At 37.2% G+C, this 18,733-nt stretch overlaps 1 protein-coding gene across 1 annotated transcript; it reads left to right on the top strand.

Moving 5' to 3' along the window:
• The first annotated feature begins 5,836 nt into the window (after positions 1-5,836).
• Positions 5,837-7,571, top strand: LOC123543253 (zinc finger protein 675-like). The gene has a single exon (XM_053530967.1). It carries the CDS (start codon positions 6,117-6,119, stop codon positions 7,020-7,022), a length of 906 nt encoding a protein of 301 aa, XP_053386942.1. The 5' UTR covers positions 5,837-6,116; the 3' UTR covers positions 7,023-7,571.
• The last annotated feature ends 11,162 nt before the right edge of the window (positions 7,572-18,733 follow it).

Genomic DNA, 18,733 nt, shown 5'->3' with positions numbered 1-18,733 from the left:
ATATTGGAAGAGTAAGAAAAAGAAGACCGACTGAATCAGTAAAGTGCACAAAAGTGAACGTTTGAACCTGCTGTGAAGTGTACACGTAAAACGATACATGCATACCTGTCAAGTTTCCAAAATATGAAAGAGTGAGATTTGTGCGAGTCGCGAAGCGACGAGTGGGTGCGGGAGGGGGAGTCCCCCTCCCTGTTAGGGAGGGGGGAGGGGGGGGGGGGTTAGGGGATCTCCCCCAAGAATTTTTTTTAAAATATACATGAAAATATGCATTCTGGTGCTTTCTGAGGCCATTAATATGAACTTCAGGTCCACCCTTTTTTGCCATGCTTTAACACATTCTATATGGAAAACACATGATTTTTTTGTTTAATTTTATTTTATGACAGATCTACAAGAAAATTTAGTTTTCTAAAAAAAAACAAATAAATAAAATAATGTGATTTTGTCAGTGAAACTGTTTTGAGTTAATTTTTATTACAGCTGTGATATAAAATGTATCTATGAACCTAAATGTTTAATACAAAAACGTCTCACTGATCTACATATTCTACTTTCGATTGGAAATGTACTTTCGGTTTGAACCTGCACCGGAAAAACGGTTGTGCATACAACTTACTTCCTACATAGCTTGCAGAAAGCAAAACTAGGTCCATTGTCTGCTTTTCTAAGCCAAGGAAATTCTAGTTCCCACGTGTTGTTATATTTTGACGAATAATTCTTCTTTTTTTCTGGCATCTTCATGATTTTTTTTTAGTGACGGTCAAGGTCAAGTGCGCGAATGGTTCTAATACTTTTCCGACAATGCAACGTCCACGAATAGCATAAATAGTAACCAGTCAGTCAATATCGATGATTTACGTAATTGGCTCGGAAATTAACGCATCAATTTGATTGGTACAATCTCTCTCGGGAAGCTTCGGTTAAAGCAAAAACTGGCCAGAACCAGTTTCGGCAGGTCTGTTACGTAATCAGTACATTGAAAATGACACTTGACATGTGTTTTCTGTTTATTGTTGTCTCATCCTGTCTTAAAATAACAATGCCAGATGGCAAATTAGAGAAAATAAGTGGTCCACAAATTTTTTGGTCTGATTTTTTTAGAAAGCGTGAGAAAACGCTCCAAATTCATTCAGTCGTGATCAAACCTTGAATTCGTGAAAATCACGATTCAAGCGTCAGACTTGACAGGTATGGATACATGTAATCTTAGTCCCGGAGGATTGCCAAATAAAAAAAAGGTGTGAGATTAGAATGAATTACTTAAAATTTACTCAACATTTTAAGGAACGATTATTTATTTAAAGGAAATGTCAACACATGTAGTTGGTATATATTGTCTTAACATAATTTATAGGAAGTGGCTATTCTTATGGTCCAGTAGGAATAGCCTCACAGGCTATTCTTACGGCTCTCCCATAAGAATAGTGATAAGTCCGCAGGTGTCTATTCCTACGGCTCTCCCGTACGATTACTGAAAAGCCCTCAGGTGGTTATTCCTACGGCAGTTTTGTGTTTTTCGTATTAAAATATCTTTTTTAAAATGAATAACCGTTTTAAATGACATATAATTTTAATAGCAGCATAGTGATGTTCAAAACATTTTAGGACCGTAAGAATAGCCACTTCCTAATTTATATATTCAGGGCTCACGCTCTCAGTCGCCATTATCGCCATTTGTGATTATTTTATTTAAATTGCGAAAATTTTGTCATTTTGGTGACAAGAACTTCCGATTATTTTATTTAAAAGCTGTATAAATAGTTTTGTCAACTCAAGTGTAGTCCAAATAATTTGACGTCAAAACTGTGACTCTGAGATATTTTCGTGATAGGTCATAATCCCTTTCTTTACTTCAAAACGAATAAAGACCTTTTCTATGGTGAAAATAGATTTAGGTAAAAACACTATCGGGCAATGTACTTAAACAATGAAATCGTAAAACAAAATAAAATTGAATCATTTTATGGTTTAAACATAATAGTAAAACACGTTAATAAAGTGTAAACACCATACAGTCAGGGGTAAAACTGTTTCAAGTTATCGCAGTTTATAACCCGTTTGAGTTATTGGTTAAACTTTCATAACTTGTTTCAGTTATCATAAAATATTACAAAGCCCTCCTGTGCCAATTCCTCATTTTGAATGACACTAATGCAATTAGTTCCTGAATCCTTGACCTTTTATCTTTCTAGTTATGCAGTAAAAGTTTTTACGCAAGGCTGATAAAGTTGCAAGGCTGATAAAGTTTTATGCAAAAGCTTTAAAGCTATAAAACTCTTAATATCTCATTATGCTTATCAGGTCATGCTCAGAGTAAAAGAGAATTTGATTAACCTCAGTTTGCTTTAAAGTTTCACTTTAATGGTCTCTTTGTGAGAACAGCAAAAAGACTTTTTTTTGAGTAACATACCTAAGTTAACTATATTTTATAACTAATACAGGTTATAAAATGCTTGAAAAAGTAACTGAAATAGGTTACATAACTTACACCCCTGACTGCTATATGTTTCTTTTTGGCTACCTCGCTGTATTTACACCTCCGCCATTACACTCAGTACACGCTGACAGTGCGGTAGGTCGTTATCAATCACGTGACAAGAATTGGAGCCATGTAAAATTTGTGTAAACTTTTGATGTCAGAATTATTATGTCATAGCGTCAAACAACTTAGCGGCGCGCTGGAAAAGCAACCAATTCAAAATATTTAATGAATGCCATCAAGGATGTACTTTAAAGTCCTTGGTAACATGTTAGAATTGAAATGATATATCTCATTTAGTGATTTGCTCTTGAATAAAATCATTGTTTGTCGTTCAGATGTGTATTATTATATCAATCGAGCTGCGCCCTTGTGATATAATTCCTTGGCATTTGAACTCCAAATAATGATTTATTCAGCAACAAATCATTAATAGAGATATATTATTAAATTTCTTAAATAAACAAATTGACGGAGAATTTATATGTAGCAATTGATTAATTAAAGACGCACATAGAGGTGGGAAAAAGATGATCTCTTACAATAATCGCTTTAAAAATGCACATGAAAGAATCAAACTCCGGTACATTTAGAAGAGCTGCATCATTTCATGTACATTGATGTTATCTGTTTTGCACTTCTGATTTTTAACTGTTTGTTTTGTTTTAAGAATGAATTGAATAATGTTACTCAAATATGTATCGAGTACGTTTCAACATGACAATAATTATGTCGGTTGATAAGATGTGAATGCATAAATACGGCGAAATAAAAATGTTAAACACAAGTAATTAATAATAAATCACAAGAAATGAAATTTAATTAAATAATCTAATGATCCTTTATAATTCAATTTATAAAAGCCGGTTACCTTGACTTACATGTTCATATACAATATGTCTATATAGAGCCGGCTACCTAGACCTTTAGTCTAGGTAGCCGAAACCTGCTATGCAGACCAAAGGTCTAGGATAGTAGGTACCTGGCAACTGCCTTTTAGCAATGAACAGATTAATACCTCCATTTGTTCTGCATTTAAATGTTGTGTAAGCTAATGTGGTTACCGGCCCCTAGGCACTTCTTTATCAGTAAAGACCCAAATATTCCAAATCATCCGCAATAAATATAAGGCAATTTTAAGTTCGCTAATTAAATATTTTAAATTATTAAGATAAACCTATCGGATATTTGTATAGATATTGATTTGATACCTGGATAACACAATGTGTACTATTTATGACAACGCCGGGTAGCAAATTGAAAGTAGAAAATCTGGTAACAGAAACTCATGCGTTTCTTGTATCAATTTTTAGCTTGACTATACGAAGTATGGAGAGCTATCCTACTCGACCTGGTGTTGTAGTCGGCGTCCTTCCGTGTCCGCACTTTGGTTAAAGTTTTGATGCACTTTCAAAGTTTCTCATTATCTTTGTTATTACTTGATGGATTTGCTTCAAACTTAAAATAGTTGTTCCTTATCATCATATAATACGGCACAAAGGTCAACACTCTTGCATCAGTATTTCATGAATTATCTACCCCTTTTTACTTAGAATCACCCACATCATATGAGACTAGGTGTATAACTCTGACACCAATTTCTCAGGAATTATGCCCCTTGTTTTTTACAATTTGATATTTTTTTTGATGCATTTTCATTGTATCTGTGTTATTTCACAAGGGTTTTGATTCAAACTTAAGATAATTGGTCATCATCACTACCTGCATCAATTGCCACAAGGGGCATAATTGTGACACCTGTATTTTATGATTTATCTCCCTTTTATACTTAAAATTTCAGGTTTAAGTGTTGATGCACTTTCCCTTTATCTCTGTTATTACTTGATTGATTTTCTTCAAACATAAAAAGAGTTGTTCCTCATCCTCACCCACATCATATTGCACAAGGGTCATAACTCTGGCACCAATATTTCATGAATTATTCCCTCCTTATTACTTAGAATTTCAGGTAAATTTGGTGCACTTTCACTAAATATCTGACTTATTACTAAATGGATTTGATTCAAACTTAAAATACTTGTTCTACCTTACCACCCATCTCATATGACCTATGGTGCATATCTCTGGACCATTTTTTCATGAATTATGCCCCCCTTTGACTCATAATCTATTGTTAATTTTGATGCATTTTCACTATACCTCAGTTATTAGGAAATATCCATATCATCACCTACATCATCTGACACATGGTGCATAACTTTTGCACAACTATTATGTGAATTATGCACCCTTTTTGCTTAGAATTATACTTGCATGGTATTTTGATACACGTTATCTTTACCTCTCTTATCATGCTTATTATTGCTTAATATTTTTGACACAGACTCAAGCTATTGTGCAATATCTTCATTCACCATTGGAGTCATTAAACACTCCAGTGAGAGCTCCAGTTTCCTCAGATGTGCCCAGTTTTACTATCCAGCATCGAAATAGTCGAGCGTGCTGTCACCTGTAACAGCTGTTGTTTGCTGATCTATTTTACAGGATATTTAGGGGTACGCAAATATACATGTAGTTAAAATTAGATATGCGCAAAAACCTGAGATATGGTATTTGTAGACTATATTAACATTATGTTGATTTTGTTTGTTTTGGGTTTAACGCCGTTTTTCAACAGTATTTCAGTCATGTAACGGCGGGGACATTATGTTGAAGGTTATTTTCACTTGAATAATTGATATATAAACGTAAATATAATTTCATTTCTTTATTCCATCTCTAGGTACTGATGAACCGAGGAATACACTTGGCACTGCTGTCCTTCCTTTGAGGAATACATCTATTATGAGCCGTTTAGACTGATATTTGTAAAACTTTAGAATTGTAATGTATAAATACCAGTAACATAGCCAGGAGCAGTAGAAAAAGTATCGTGACATAACTTCAAGATAAAGTGAATAAATACGGAAAGCTGTAACGAAAAGTGTCAAAATACTGTTAAAGTCACAGTGTAACACAAAAACAGATTTGGATGTGATGTTCCAGCTCAGTGTGTATAAATATAAATGCCAGACTACCAAATACAGGGACTACACGCTTGATTCCACATTCCTCAAAGTGAAATGTCAGTGTTCAAGCTCAGTGGATGAACGCTAGGTTACCTTGAAACACAGTGATGACATCGCTTGACTCCACATTAATCAAAGTGAAATTTTAGTGTTCAAGTTTCAGTGACATAGTGGTAAGCAGAACTGACCCCAAAGCTAGTGATCCAGGTTTCTGGTCAAGACTGGTATCCAGACTAGTGTTTAGTGCTAGGTGATTTACTTAAATGAGAATTATTTTCAGCAGTTTTAGCCTAGTCCGGATGCTGGGAGGTTGATGGTATAAGTTGTCCATCCATGTAAGGTTGGGTTTTCAGTCAACTATCCATGCTTCTAGAGAGGATGCCTATTCTGCAAGATTTTTGTATTATTTTTATTCTTAACTGGAACTGAACCAAATCACATGAATTGCTGCTAGCAACAAAAGTTAGATACAAACTGTTACATATTACATTTATTGAGCTACAGTTGGTTTTATAGAAGATAGCACCTAAATAGGTAATAAGGTTTGATCGGACATATCTGATAATTTGATTTGGAAACTAAGTATTGGCTGTCAGTTTTAACCAGGAATGGCTTCAAGCAGTACATCAAATGAAAAATACTGTCATAGATCCGACATGTCTAAGAAAATAGTTAGTAAGGAAAAAGACTTAAAATCACATATTAGTACAGAAAAGCAGCAGCGTTTTAAGTGTGAAATATGCTCAAAAACATTCAGCCTGTCTGGTACGTTACGCAGACATGTGCGTCTCCATACAGGTTTAGGTCTGTCAGAGTGCAATATATGCAAGAAAAGTTTCATCCGTGCAAAAGATTTAAAACATCACCAGTCCGTTCATACTGGAGAACGCCCTTACGTATGTGAAATTTGTAAAAAATCTTTCAGATATCCAGCCAATTTACGTCAACATAGGAAGATTCATACTGGAATGCTTCCATTTAAGTGCAATGTCTGTGGGAAAAAATTCCGCTCGAAAGAAAATTTAAGGGTTCATTTACATATTCATACAGGAGAACGGTCTTACGAATGCAAGATCTGTGGAAAGGCATTCAGTGAACGTGAATATTTGAAAGAACATGAAATTGTTCATACCAATGTAAAAGCATATCAATGCGTTATTTGTAAGAAATCGTTCAAAAGAGCTAAAACATTGAATGACCATAGAAATACCCATTCTCCAGAGAAAGTTTATAAATGTTCTATTTGCCAAAAATCATTTAATTGGAGAGGAAACTTATATGCCCATATGAAACATCATTCGGATGATAGACCGTTCGAGTGTGACTTGTGTAGCAAAAAGTTCAAGAGAGCAGCGGACTTGCGTAGATATAAACTTATTCACACTGGAGAACGGCCTTTTGAGTGTGAGACATGCAAAAAAGCTTTTAAAACCTCTTCTGACTTAAAGAGACACATAATTAGTATTCATACCAAGACTGTTCATGTGAAGAGCCTTTCAGAGCAACATACATAAATCATCTTTCAAAAGAGCACATTCATTACATGATCTTAGATCAATTCATGCTGAAGAGAAACCTTATGAATTCTGTATTTGATTGAAAGCATTCCATTGGAGCTCTAGCATATATGACCACATGAAATGTCGTTTTTAAAAGTAATGAGCTTTTTGAGTGTGACATCTATGTAAAAATAAACTTCAAAAATTTAAATTTGCATGAACATAAACGTATTCATGCTGGAGAGATACGATTTGAGTATGATTTAGGTAGTGCTCTGACTTTAAGCTTAGTTATATGAGATTATTTTCATGTCCTCCTCCAATTTTTGTGTACAGACAGGTAGAGATACTTACCAAGGGTGAGTAAAAAACAAGTGGTTAGTTTTTTCTCCATTTTTTCAAAGGGAAAAAAATAACGGGGATAGAACTAAGCAGAGGGTAGAAAAAAAAAAACTGGTTAGTTTTCTGCCATGTTTGTGTTCTAAATCTTAGAGATGGGTTATGAGGGGAACAAACAAAATGGGTGAGAAAACCAACTGTTTTGTTTTGTTATCTCCGTTTTTTTTTGTGAAAGAAAAGAAATAAAAAAGGAACCTTACCGGGGGAGGTAGACTATATATATATATATTAGAGAGAATTTATACGAACTAAATCATCACCACAATATACCAGACCAATTGCGGCAAAGCGCCTAGCAGTACAAACGAACACGCACATGCCACAGCAAGTCCACTAACCTCTATATATGTATATTACAAGGAACATTTATTGGTGAATTATGAACAACAAACAATATTTCAGTTTATAGGGTGTCATACACAGCCACCTTTTTAGCTCAGCTGTCACGTAGTGACAAGGTGAGCTTTTGTGATCGCCCTTCGTCCGTCGTCCGTTCACAATTTCTTGTGAACACAATAGAGACCACAGTTTGCAATCAATTTTTAATAAAACTTGTACACAACTTGTATTGTAAAGGGCCAAAATTTGTTATTTTTGGCTTGTGAACACGATAGAGACCACATTTTGCAATGTCTAAGATTCCAGTAATTCTATGATCGGAAATTTCAACTACATGTACACCTGTGATATAATCGCAACGTGTTTCGTTCTGCTCTAAAGCTTTATAATGTTTGCGTTTTTTTCCAACACCATTTTATGAACAGAAACCGCCAGTAAATATATACAGCAGTATATGTGATAAAAGCTATGTTTTTCCATCAATTTATATGAAATACGTTTTGAACTAGGCGCGTCACAAGGTGAAAGTGTGCATTTCGACTCTCTCAGGGGTCATAACTCTGGAAATGGGAGGCAGAGAAAGACGAAAAGAAAAGAAATAATTAAGTTCATGCTTGGTAAGGTTAAGATTTCTGTAAAAGTAAGATAAGTTGTTTGTCAAGCAGCAGTGTTACAGGACAATACAGATTACTGGTTGGCGACCCAGATTCGGACAATTTTACAACCTTTTCAGCTGTCATACTTTCATTTTAAAGCGCTAATTATAGTCACTTCTGTAGCGCAGAATTACTTTTAGGTCGGTGTTAATGATAAAAAGACTTGTTTACCACTACTAATGTTTGATATAAGGCTGTCGAGAGTTGAAAAAAATCAGATCAGTTGGCCGTATATATATACGACACAAAATTTTCAGTAAAAGAATGGTTTAAACGCCTGTATCTCATATTTTGTTAATAATCGAGGGCGGATTCATTTTTTCAGGTAGGTGTCGAAGTAAGTGGACTACCAACAAAACAATAACACATACAAAACCCATCTCCATTCATGCGGGCGTGGGGGAAAGGGGCAGTGCATTTTCCAGTTTAGCGGGGACAGCTTCAAAGAATCCTAGTTATATTTCCAGAGTATTTGTATTTTGAATATATTGATAATATGATACAAAACTAACAGGAATTGCTTGCCATCAGTATAGAAATTATAAGAAGACCATTTATTCGCACAGAATGAATAAAACAAAGCAACACAGACTTCTAGTTGAATTAAGGTAATTTTCTGGAATTGCGTTTTTCCGCGTTTTACTTGCAGATTCGAGAAATAAATAAAATTATAAATTCTTGATATTTTGATGTTGATATATAGTTTGGAAACTTTACTAATCATCTGTGAATATGAAAATAGTTCAAGAGTTTACATTGACTGGCATCAGCCATTCCATTCTTTAAATAAATCTTTGCATTTAAATACTCTTTACAGCCAATCTTAATAAAATGACCCAAACAGAAGAGAACAAATGAGTAAAAATAAAAGTGCTTACTCAATGTCATACATAACATTTTTTCGTTAGCAACGAGTTTTCTGGGTGAAGTATGGACAATGTGCCATCAGTTAAAATCCGAATTGCAGTTCAGTGGTCGTGAAAAAAACATGAGTGCAAATGTGATTTTTCACTGCCGCATTCTTTTATATTTCAGTTAGTACAACATGACAATTGCTAATGAAGCTCGAAAATTTTGTTAAAAACACATTTTGTGAGCTTTGCGCTTTGAGAAAGAAAGGTACAAAACTAGAGTAAAAACCAAATATAACATTATCGTTGTTTTTCATTGAACATCAGATTTCCAAATTCGTCTCATAAAATGCAAATTTAACTTAAAATGCATAATGCAAAGACGTTAAATATAAATATTTATGTTAAGGTGAATATGATTTTGTTTCAAAACCTCAAACTTCACTATCATATCTATTAAACATTACTGTCAAACATATTTATCATACTAGATATTATTTTCATTACAGAGGAACACTACCCTGTTTGTCTTGAACACTCGCGTGTAACGTAAATATCAAGTAATATATTTGATTTAAATACTTCGAAAACTATTGCATAAAGTATAATACATCTTCTTTAAAGTAAAAAGCTATCTATTTTTGGCCAGCAGACATTTTAAAAAGTATTAGTTAGATAAATTATCTATATGGATATCTGTTCATGTCCATTTTAAAAATACTGTTTTAGCAAATTATCATTAAAATGATATTTTTAATTGCTTATTTTGCATGACACATAACTCAAAGACAGGTAAACATTTAACAGGTTGGCCTCTCTCCCCACCCCAACATTCCTTCACACTGACCCCGCCCCCTTCCCCACCCCCCATCTCCCAAGTGGAAAAGATTGAAAAAAAAACAAGCAGCTACCATAAAAGTGATCTAAGCCTTTTAATGTATTAAAATAAAAATCAATGTACTTTTTATAATTTTATCATACAGATACAGTCTGATATGGCAATTAACTAATCTGACCTTTGTGAAAAACATTACAAAAACACATAAGCCACAGCAGCCGGATATTAAAACAAACTTGTAATGCGATTTTCGTTCCTACCTTGACTCGTATACCGGTGGTGCGCTTTGGTAAGGCTGAAACCAATTGACCACTGGCGTATATCTTAGGTCATAGCAGCCCGACTTGCTAAGGCTTTCAGTAATCACCCAGCTCCAAATCTCTTAATTTTCATATTCAGCGTATAGAAAACATTCGCTCTGTAAATATACGATTTTACTCCGAACTGATACCGTCACCCTGAACCAGTGCACCGAATCGGCCATGCAACGCCTCAAAATGTAGATCAGAACATTGACTTTAAAGGTATACCTTCAATATCTGAGAGGGACAAACACAAAAGCCATAGCAGCCGTATATTAAAACACACTTGTAATGCAATTTTCGTTCTTGCCTTGACTCGTATAACGGTGATGCGCTTTGTTAAGGCTGAAACGAATTGACCACTGGCGTATATCTTAGGTCATAGAAGCAAGGCTTACTAAGGCTTTCAGTATCGTGCGAGGTCATCATTTACGTTGAGTCCTATGCGGATAAACTTTTTCAAAGCTCTAAGTAGCCACCCAGCACCATATCTCTTAATTTTCATACGCAGCGTATAGAAAACATTTTCTCCGTAAATATATGATTTTACTCCGAATTGATACCGTCACCCTGCCCTAACCAGTGCACCGAATCGGCCATGTAACCCCTCAAAATGTAGATCAGAACATTGATTTCAAAGGTATACCTTCAATATCAGAGAGCGACAAACACATAAGCCACAGCAGCCGGATATTAAAACACACTTGTAATGCGATTTTCGTTCCTACCTTGACTCGTATACCGGTGGTGCGCTTTGGTAAGGCTGAAACGAATTGACCACTGGCGTATATCTTAGGTCATAGCAGCCCGACTTACTAAGGCTTTCAGTATCGTGTGAGGTCCTCATTTACGTTGAGTCCTATGCGGACAAGCATTTTGAAAGCTCTAAGTAATCACCCAGCACCATATCTCTTAATTTTCATATGCAGCGTATAGAAAACATTTGCTCTGTAAATATATGATTTTCTCCGAATTGATAACGTCACCCTGCCCTAGCCAGTGCACCGAATCGTCCATGTAACCCCTCAAAATGTAAATCAGAATATTGTCTTCAAAGGTATACCTTCAATATTTGAGAGGGACAAACACATAAGCCACAGCAGTAGGATATTAAAACACACTTGTAATGCGATTTTCGTTCCTGCCTTGATTCGTATATCGGTGGTGCACTTTGATAAGGCTGAAACGAATTGACCACTGGCGTATATCTTAGGTCATAGCAGCCCGACTTACTAAGGCTTTCAGTATCGGGTGAGGTCTTCATTAACGTTGAGTCCTATGCGGATAAGCTTTTTGAAAGCTCTAAGTAATCAGCCAACACCATATCTCTTAATTTTTATTTGCCGCGGATAGAAAACATTTGCTCTGTAAATATACGATTTTACTCCGAATTGATACCGTCACCCTGCCCTAACTAGTGCACCGAATCGGCCATGTAACCACTCAAAATGTAAATCAGAACATAGTCTTCAAATATATACCTTCAATATCTGAGAGGGACAAACACATAAGCCACAGCAGTAGGATATTAAAACACACTTCTAATGCGATTTTCGTTCTTACCTTGACTAGTATACCGGTGGTTCGCTTTGGTTAGGCTGAAACAAATTGACCGCTGGCGTATATCTTAGGTCATAGCAGCCCGACTTACTAAGGCTTTCAGTATCGTGTGAGGTCCTCATTTACGTTGAGTCCTATGCGGATAAGCTTTTTGACAGCTCTAAGTAATCACCAAGCACCATATCTCTTAATTTTAATATGCATGGTATAGAAAACATTTGCTCTGTAAATATATGATTTTCTCCGAATCGATACCGTCACCCTGCCCTAACCAGAGCACCCAATTGGCCATGTAATCCCTCAAAATGTAGATCAGAACGTTGACTTTAAAGGTATACTTTCAATATCTGAGAGGGACAAACGCATAAGCCACAGAAGCCGGATATTAAAACACACTTGTAATGCGATTTTTGTTCGTGCCTTGACTAGTATACCGCTGGTGCGCTTTGTTAAGGCTGAAACAAATTGACCACTAGCGTATATTTTATGTCATAGCAGCCCGACTTACTAAGGCTTTCAGTATCGTGTGAGGTCCTCATTTACGTTGAGTCCTATGTGGATAAGCTTTTTGAAAGCTCTAGGTAATCACCCAGCACCATATCTCTTGATTTTCATATGCAGCGTAAAGAAAACATTTGCACTGTAAATATATGATTTTACTCCGAATTGATACCGTCACCCTGCCCTAACCAGTGCACCGAATTGGCCAGGTAACCCCTCAAGATGTAGATCAGAACATTGTCTTCAAAGGTATACCTTCAATATTTGACAGGGAGAAAAACATAAGCCACAGCAGCCGGATATTAAAACACGCTTGTAATGCGATTTTCGTTCCTGCCTTGATTCGTATACAGGTGGTGCGCTTTGGTAAGTCTGAAACGAATTGACCACTTGCGTATATCTTAGGTCATAGCAGCCCGACTTACTAAGGATTTCAGTATCGTGTGAGGTCTTCATTTACGTTGAGTCCTATGCGGATAATCTTTCTGAAAGCTCTAGATAATAACACGGCACCATACCACTTAATTTTCATATGCAGCGTATAGAAAACATTTGTTAGGTAAATATATGATTTTCTCCGAATTGATACCGTCACCCTGCCCCAACCAGTGCACCGAATCGTCCATGTAACCCCTCAAGAGGTAGATCAGAACATTCTCTTCAAAGGTGTCCCTTCAATATTTGAGAGGGAGAAACACATTAGCCACAGCAGCCGGATATTAAAACAGACTTGTAATGCGATTTTCGTTCCTGCCTTGATTCGTATACAGGTGGTGCGCTTTGGTAAGGCTGAAACGAATTGACCACTTGCGTATATCTTTGGTCATAGCAGCCCGACTTACTAAGGCTTTCAGTACCGTGTGAGGTCTTCATTTACGTTGAGACCTATGCGGATAAGCTTTCTGAAAGCTCTAAGTAATCAGCCAACACCATATCTCTTAATTTTTATATGCCGCGGATAGAAAACATTTACTCTGTAAATATACGATTATACTCCGAATTGATACCGTCACCCTGCCCTAACTAGTGCACCGAATCGGCCATGTAACCAGTCAAAATGTAAATCAGAACATTGTCTTCAAAGATATACCTTCAATATCTGAGAGGGACAAACACATAAGCCACAGCAGTAGGATATTAAAACACACTTCTAATGCGATTTTCGTTCTTACCTTGATTAGTATACCGGTGGTTCGCTTTGGTTAGGCTGAAACAAATTGACCGCGGGCGTATATCTTAGGTCATAGCAGCCCGACTTACTAAGGCTTTCAGTAACGTGTGAGGTCCTCATTTACGTTGAGTCCTATGCGGATAAGCTTTTTGACAGCTCTAAGTAATCACCAAGTACCATATCTCTTAATTTTAATATGCAGTGTATAGAAAACATTTGCTCTGTAAATATATGATTTTCTCCGAATCGATACCGTCACCCTGCCCTAACCAGAGCACCCAATTTGCCATGTAAGCCCATGTAGATCAGAACGTTGACTTTAAAGGTATACCTTCAATATATGAGAGGGACAAACGCATAAGCCACAGAAGCCGGATATTAAAACACACTTGTCATGCGATTTTCGTTCCTGCCTTGACTCGTATACAGGTGGTGCACTTTGGTAAGTCTGAAAGGAATTGACCACTGGCGTATATCTTAGGTCATAGCAACCCGACTTACTAAGGCTTTTAGTATCGTGTGAGGTCCTCATTTACGTTGAGTCCTATTAGGATAAGCTTTGTGAAAGCTCTAAGTAATCACCCAGCACCATATCTCTTAATATTCATAAGCAGCGTATAGAAAACATTTGCTCTGTAAATATATGATTTTACTCCGAATTGATACCGTCATCCTGCCCTAACCAGTGCACCGAATCGGCCATATATAACCCCTCAAAATGTAGACCAGAACATTGACTTCAAAGGTATACCTTCAATATCAGAGAGCGACGAACACATAAGCCACAGCAGCCGGATATTAAAACACACTTCTAATGCGATTTTCGTTCCTGTCTTGACTCATATACCGGTGGTGGGCTTTGGTAAGGCTGATACGAATTGACCACTTGCTTATATCTTATGTCGTAGCAGCCCGACTTACTAAGGCTTTCAATATCGTGTGAGGTCCTCATTTACGTTGAGTCCTGTGCGGATAAACTTTTTGAAAGCTCTAAGTAATCATCCAGCACATATCTCATAATTTTCATATGCAGCTTATAGAAAAAATTTGCTCTGTAAATATATGACTTTACTCCGAATTGATACCGTCACCCTGCCCTAACCAGTGCACCGAATCGGCTATGTAACTCCTCAAAATGTAGATCAGAACATTGTCTTCAAAGGTATATCTTAAATATCTACGATGGACAAACACATAAGCCACAGCAGCCGGATATTAAAACACACTTGTAATGCGATGTTCGTTCCTGCCTTGACTCGTATACAGGCGGTGCGCTTTGGTAACACTGAAACGAATTGACAACTGGCATGTATCTTAGGTCATAGCAGCCCGACATACTAAGGCTTTCAGTATCGTGTGAGGTCCTCATTTACGTTGAGTCCAATGCGGATAAGCGTTTTGAAACCTCTAAGTAATCGCCCAGAACCATATCTCTTAATTTTCATATGCATGGTATAGAAAACGTTTGCTTTGTAAATATATGATTTTCTCCGAATTGATACCGTCACCCTGCCCTAACCAGTGCACCGAATTGGCCATGTAACCCCTCAAAATGTAGATCAGAACATCGACTTCAAAGGTATACCTTCAATATCTGAGAGTGTCAAACACATAAGCCAGAGCAGCGGGATATTAAAACACACTTGTAAAGAGATTTTCGTTCCTGCCTTGACTCGTATACATGTGGTGCGCTTTGGTAAGGCTGAAAAGAACTGACCACTGGCGTATATTGTAGGTCATAGCAGCAAGGCTTACTAAGGCTTTCAGTATCGTGCGAGGTCATCATTTACGTTGAGTCCTATGCGGATAAACTTTTTCAAAGCTCTAAGTAGCCTCCCAGCACCATATATCTTAATTTTCATACGCAGCGTATAGAAAACATTTTCTCCGTAAATATATGATTTTACTCCGAATTGATACCGTCACCCTGCACTAACCAGTGCAACTCATCGGCCATGTAACCACTCAAAATGTAGATCAGAACATTGATTTCAAAGGTATACCTTCAATATCAGAGAGCGAAAAACACATAAGCCACAGCAGCCGGATATTAAAACACACTTGTAATGCGATTTTCGTTCCTACCTTGACTCCTATACCGGTGGTGCGCTTTGGTAAGGCTGAAACGAATTGACAATTGGCGTATATCTTAGGTCATAGCAGCCCGACTTACTAAGGCTTTCAGTATCGTGTGAGGTCCTCATTTACGTTGAGTCCTATGCGGATAAGCTTTTTGAAACCTCTAAGTAATCACCCAGCACCATATCTCTTAATTTCCATATGCAGCGTATAGAAAACATTTGCTCTGTAAATATATGATTTTCTCCAAATTGATAACGTCACCCTGCCCTAGCCAGTGCACCAAATCGTCCATGTAACCCCTCAAAATGTAAATCAGAATATTGTCTTCAAAGGTATACCTTCAATATTTGAGAGGGACAAACACATAAGCTACAGCAGTAGGATATTAAAACACACTTGTAATGCGATTTTCGTTCCTGCCTTGATTCGTATATCGGTGGTGCACTTTGATAAGGCTGAAACGAATTGACCACTGGCGTATATCTTAGGTCATAGCAGCACGACTTACTAAGGCATTCAGTATCGGGTGAGGTCTCAATTTACGTTAAGTCCTATGCGGATAAGCTTTTTGAAAGCTCTAAGTAATCAGCCAACACCATATCTCTTAATTTTTATATGCCGCGGATAGAAAACATTTGCTCTGTAAATATACGATTTTACTCCGAATTGATACCGTCACCCTGCCCTAACTAGTGCACCGAATCGGCCATGTAACCACTCAAAATGTAAATCAGAACATTGACTTCAAAGATATACCTTCAATATCTGAGAGGGACAAACACATAAGCCACAGCAGTAGGATATTAAAACACACTTGTAATGCGATTTTCCTTCTTACCTTGACTAGTATACCGGTGGTTCGCTTTGGTTAGGCTGAAACAAATTGACCGCTGGCGTATATCTTAGGTCATAGCAGCCCGACTTACTAAGGCTTTCAGTATCGTGTGAGGTCCTCATTTACGTTGAGTCCTATGCGGATAAGCTTTTTGACAGCTCTAAGTAATCACCAAGCACAATATCTCTTAATTTTAATATGCAGTGTATAGAAAACATTTGCTCTGTAAATATATGATTTTCTCCGAATTGATACCGTCACCCTGCCCTAACCAGAGCACCCAATTGGCCATGTAATCCCTCAAAATGTAGATCAGAACGTTGACTTTCAAGGTATACCTTCAATATCTGAGAGGGACAAACGCATAAGCCACAGAAGCCGGATATTAAAACACACTTGTAATGCGATTTTTGTTCCTGCCTTGACTAGTATACCGCTGGTGCGCTTTGTTAAATTAATCAAAAACTCGAGGGGAAAAGGTAGCTGAGTTTGCGAAAATTCCGGATTTGCAAACTCAATCCGGAGCCTGTTTAAGGCTGAAACAAATTGACCACTGGCGTATATATTATGTCATAGCAGCCCGAATTACTAAGGCTTTCAGTATCGTGTGAGGTCCTCATTTACCTTGAGTCCTATGTGGATAAGCTTTTTGAAAGCTCTAAGTAATCACCCAGCACCATATCTCTTGATTTTCATACGCAGCGTAAAGAAAACATTTGCACTGTAAATATATGATTTTACTCCGAATTGATACCGTCTCCCTGCCCTAACCATTGAACCGAATTCGCCAGGTAACCCCTCAAGATGTAGATCAGAACATTGTCGTCAAAGGTATACCTTCAATATTTGAGAGGGAGAAACACATTAGCCACAGCAGCCGGATATTAAAACATACTTGTAATGCGATTTTCGTTCCTGCCTTGATTCGTATACCGGTGGTGCGCTTTGGTAAGGCTGAAATGAATTGACCACTTGCGTAAATCTTTGGTCATAGCAGCCCGACTTACTAAGGCTTTCAGTACCGTGTGAGGTCTTCATTTACGTTGAGTCCTATGCGGATAAGCTTTCTGAAAGCTCTAGTTAATCACCGAGCACCATCTCTTAATTTTCATATGCAGCGTATAGAAAACATTTGCTCAGTAAATATATGATTTTACTCCGAATTGAAACCGTCACCCTGCCCTAACAGTGGAACGGATCGGCCATGTAACCCCTCAATATGTAGATCAGAACATTGACGTCAAAGATATACCTTCAATATCTGAGAGGCACAAACACATAAGCCACAGTAGTCGAATATTATATTAGCCTATCTTGCTATGCAGCAACTAAGCAGTTGAGCATGTTTTCTCTGAAAGCTCTTATAATTCAGAGTTGAAAAAGTGACAAATATGCAAATAGACATTTCAATACCTGATATGCCCATTTCAGGTCTGAGCTAATAATATAGGCGGATCAGGTCTGGTGTCAGTTCTCAACAATTTGCATAAACATCTTTTCATTCGAAAGTAAAGTTCTTCTTTCTATCTGAAAGTAGTGGTCAGAACTACACCTGATTTGGCAAGGTCCTGTCTCAAATTTTCAGACAAAGCTGTTACCATATGAGGCCAAACAAACTTAAGATGCTTTTGTAGAAAAGTGTATGGCCCACAAGCCCATAGGCGACAAGAGAGACTGATGGTTGGTTTAATGACTGAATTGCAATAGGAACCGTCTCCTAAACATGTCTAATCATCAATTCATCATGTGAAGTTTCATTGTTCTAGGTCAGTGGTTCTCAAGTTATGGATTGAAAACAGTTTTCAATGTTCAAGCCCATGACCTTTGATCAAGTGAACTCAAAATCTAAGATTGAAGGTTCTATGTCAAATGGTTCACCAGTTATTGATCGAGAACAGTGTTCCATGTTCAGGCCCCTGTGACCTTGCCCTTTAAGAAGTGACTTCAAAAACTAAAGGGATCATCTACGCTGCAATTCCTATCATCCCATGAAGTTTGAAAAATATAGTCAAATAGTTAGGTTTTTGAGTGGAAACAATTTTCCAGGTTCTGGCCACTCAGACCTTGACCTTTGCTGGAGTGAACCCAAAATTTAAAAAAGTCATGTACTCTGCATGTCCAATATTCCTATGAAATCTAAACATTCTGGGTAAAGCAGTTCTCCAGTTATTGATCGAAAATGGCTTTCCATG

Source organism: Mercenaria mercenaria, chromosome 19, assembly GCF_021730395.1.
Source record: "Mercenaria mercenaria strain notata chromosome 19, MADL_Memer_1, whole genome shotgun sequence".
In the NCBI taxonomy this organism is placed as follows: domain Eukaryota; kingdom Metazoa; phylum Mollusca; class Bivalvia; order Venerida; family Veneridae; genus Mercenaria; species Mercenaria mercenaria.
This window is presented reverse-complemented; position numbering and strand designations above follow the sequence as displayed.